The sequence below is a fragment of the Salvelinus sp. IW2-2015 genome, unplaced genomic scaffold (genome assembly GCF_002910315.2).
Source record: "Salvelinus sp. IW2-2015 unplaced genomic scaffold, ASM291031v2 Un_scaffold2397, whole genome shotgun sequence".
Classification (NCBI taxonomy): domain Eukaryota; kingdom Metazoa; phylum Chordata; class Actinopteri; order Salmoniformes; family Salmonidae; genus Salvelinus; species Salvelinus sp. IW2-2015.
In genome coordinates this window covers 93,893-96,039 of record NW_019943719.1, presented here as the reverse complement: position 1 = coordinate 96,039, position 2,147 = coordinate 93,893, and the positions used below count along the sequence as shown (strand labels likewise).

Genomic DNA, 2,147 nt, shown 5'->3' with positions numbered 1-2,147 from the left:
TMCTCATGACACAACAGTGGTAGGCCTAATCACCGACGACGATGAGACAGCCTATAGGGAGGAGGTCAGTGACCTGGCAATGTGCTGCCAGGACAACAACCTCTCCCTCAACATCAGCAAGACAAAGGAGCTGATCGTGGATGACAGGAAATGGAGGGCCGAGCACGCCCCCATCCATATCAACAGGGCTGTAGAGAAGCGGGTGGAGAGCTTCAAGTTTCTCTGTGTCCAAATCACTAAGGAATTAACGTGGTCGACACACACCAACAAAGTCGTGAAGAAGGCACGACAAAGATTCCTGCCGTCCAGATACCAGGCGGTGTCAGAGGAAGTCCCTAACAATTGTCAAAGACTACAGTCCCCAAGTCATAGACTGTTCACGGCAAGCAGTAACGATGCACCAAGTCTGGAACCAACAGGACCCTGAACAGATTCTACCCCCAAGCCAAAAGACTGATAAATAGTTAACCAAATAACTACCCGGACTATCTGCATTGGCCCTTTTTGCACTAACTGTACCTAGTCACTTTACCTATATGTACATACTATATATACCTCAATTACCTAGTATCACCGCATATGGACTCGGTACTGGTACCTGTATTTATTTTTTCCCTGTGTATGTTTTTTCTATTGTTTTTCCATTTTTCTCTCTACAATGTTGGGAAGAATTTCACTGTTAGTTTAAACCTGTTGTTTACGAAGCATGTGACAAATACAATTTGATTTGATTTATAAGGTCCTGTGGATATCCTGAGCTGTCTGTGGTGTGGATATAATGTGACCTATAATCTATTTGTTACCACATCCCCCCAGGGACAGGCCTGTGGAGTCAATTATAACTGGACAATCTTTATTGGTAGAGTCCCATTATGAGATATAGTATGTTTGTGTGTGTGTTTGTCAAACGTTATTTGAGGGAGGCGTAATCAAGTCTTACCTCGTACTCAAACTCCTCTGTCCTCTGTTGGTCTGGGAGGGTGGAGAGGTAGTCTGTCCCCTCATAGAACTCCCGTTCCATAGTGTGGAGAGAGTGACAACTGTCAGGAGAGAGGGAGGAGGGAGGGACGGAGGTAGAGAGAGAAAAGGCAGAGGGAAAGGGCGATGAGAGGAGAGGGATGTAGAGAGAGAAAGAGAGAYAGCAAAAGAGAGAGAGAAAGAGAGAGAGAGAGAAAGGCAGAGGGAAAGGGAGATGTAGAGAAGGAGAGGGAAGTAGAGCGAGAGAGAGAGAGACAGAGAAGGWCATTTAGAGGGAGTTTCTCTTTCACATAATCTCTCTCTTACATACACTGACTGTAAGTGACAGACTTTTCTTTGTATTTTCCCTGCATGGGACAGCTACGAGGAGAGGAAGAAAGGATGTGTCAGTGCTGTCTAGGACGATGTTGCATGCTGGGGGATAAAAGCATTGCCTCTCATTAATCACTGCATACCAGGAGAGTTCAATTAAATTACTCCACATGTACTTAATCTCTATCTCCCTGTCCTTGAGTAAATTTTGGACAAAGTCCCATGAATTTTACACGTTGTCTTTAGAAAGCAAATTTTACAGAGCTTTGTTTACGGTTTATGGTGCAATTTCAGCAAAAAAAAGTGTTGAAACAAATGTCACACACATTATTCTTGGCTTGCAATATTCACTCTGGCAAACTGTTGAACATATTGAGCAATGCATCTTTATTCGCATCAGAAATTCATAGTATCTGCAAGTATAAACTACCACGTGTTATTCTGTCCCAAAACAATCTTCTGGTGACAAGATTGGGATGGTAAATGTCAGAATGTTATATCCTCTGGCGCTACCACAGCATTGCAGCACATCGTAACATTGTTGGCCGTGTGTGTTTGTTTGCGTGTGTGTGTGTGTGTGTGCACATTGAACACAATCACACAGCTTTACTGCCCACGTTCAAAACCCGGGGAAACAAACATTTGTTGTGTCTATAAAATGTGCCGTAATCTTGGCGTCTGCACCTGATCGCAGATGAGGAGGAGAAAATGTCTCTTTTATGGGTCACATTGATTACATTTAGGAGTCTAGCCCGGGGCTATAACTAGGCTGTGAATGAATGTTGCACTGTATTGCCTGGTTTTATTAACCCATTCTGTTTAATCACCTTGTAAACCTTCCATGAAACCAAATGGCT

At 43.6% G+C, this 2,147-nt stretch overlaps 1 protein-coding gene across 1 annotated transcript in view; it reads right to left on the bottom strand.

Annotated features, from left to right (window-relative positions):
* Positions 1-940: 940 nt before the first annotated feature.
* Positions 941-2,147, bottom strand: part of LOC112073862 (PDZ domain-containing RING finger protein 4-like) — a gene marked incomplete at its 3' end in the record, with an annotated part of 81,359 nt that continues 80,152 nt past the window's right edge. The window contains exon 3 of the mRNA XM_024141098.2: positions 941-1,040. Within this exon, the coding sequence (XP_023996866.1) occupies positions 941-1,040 (100 nt within the window). The remainder of the gene's footprint in view (positions 1,041-2,147) is intronic.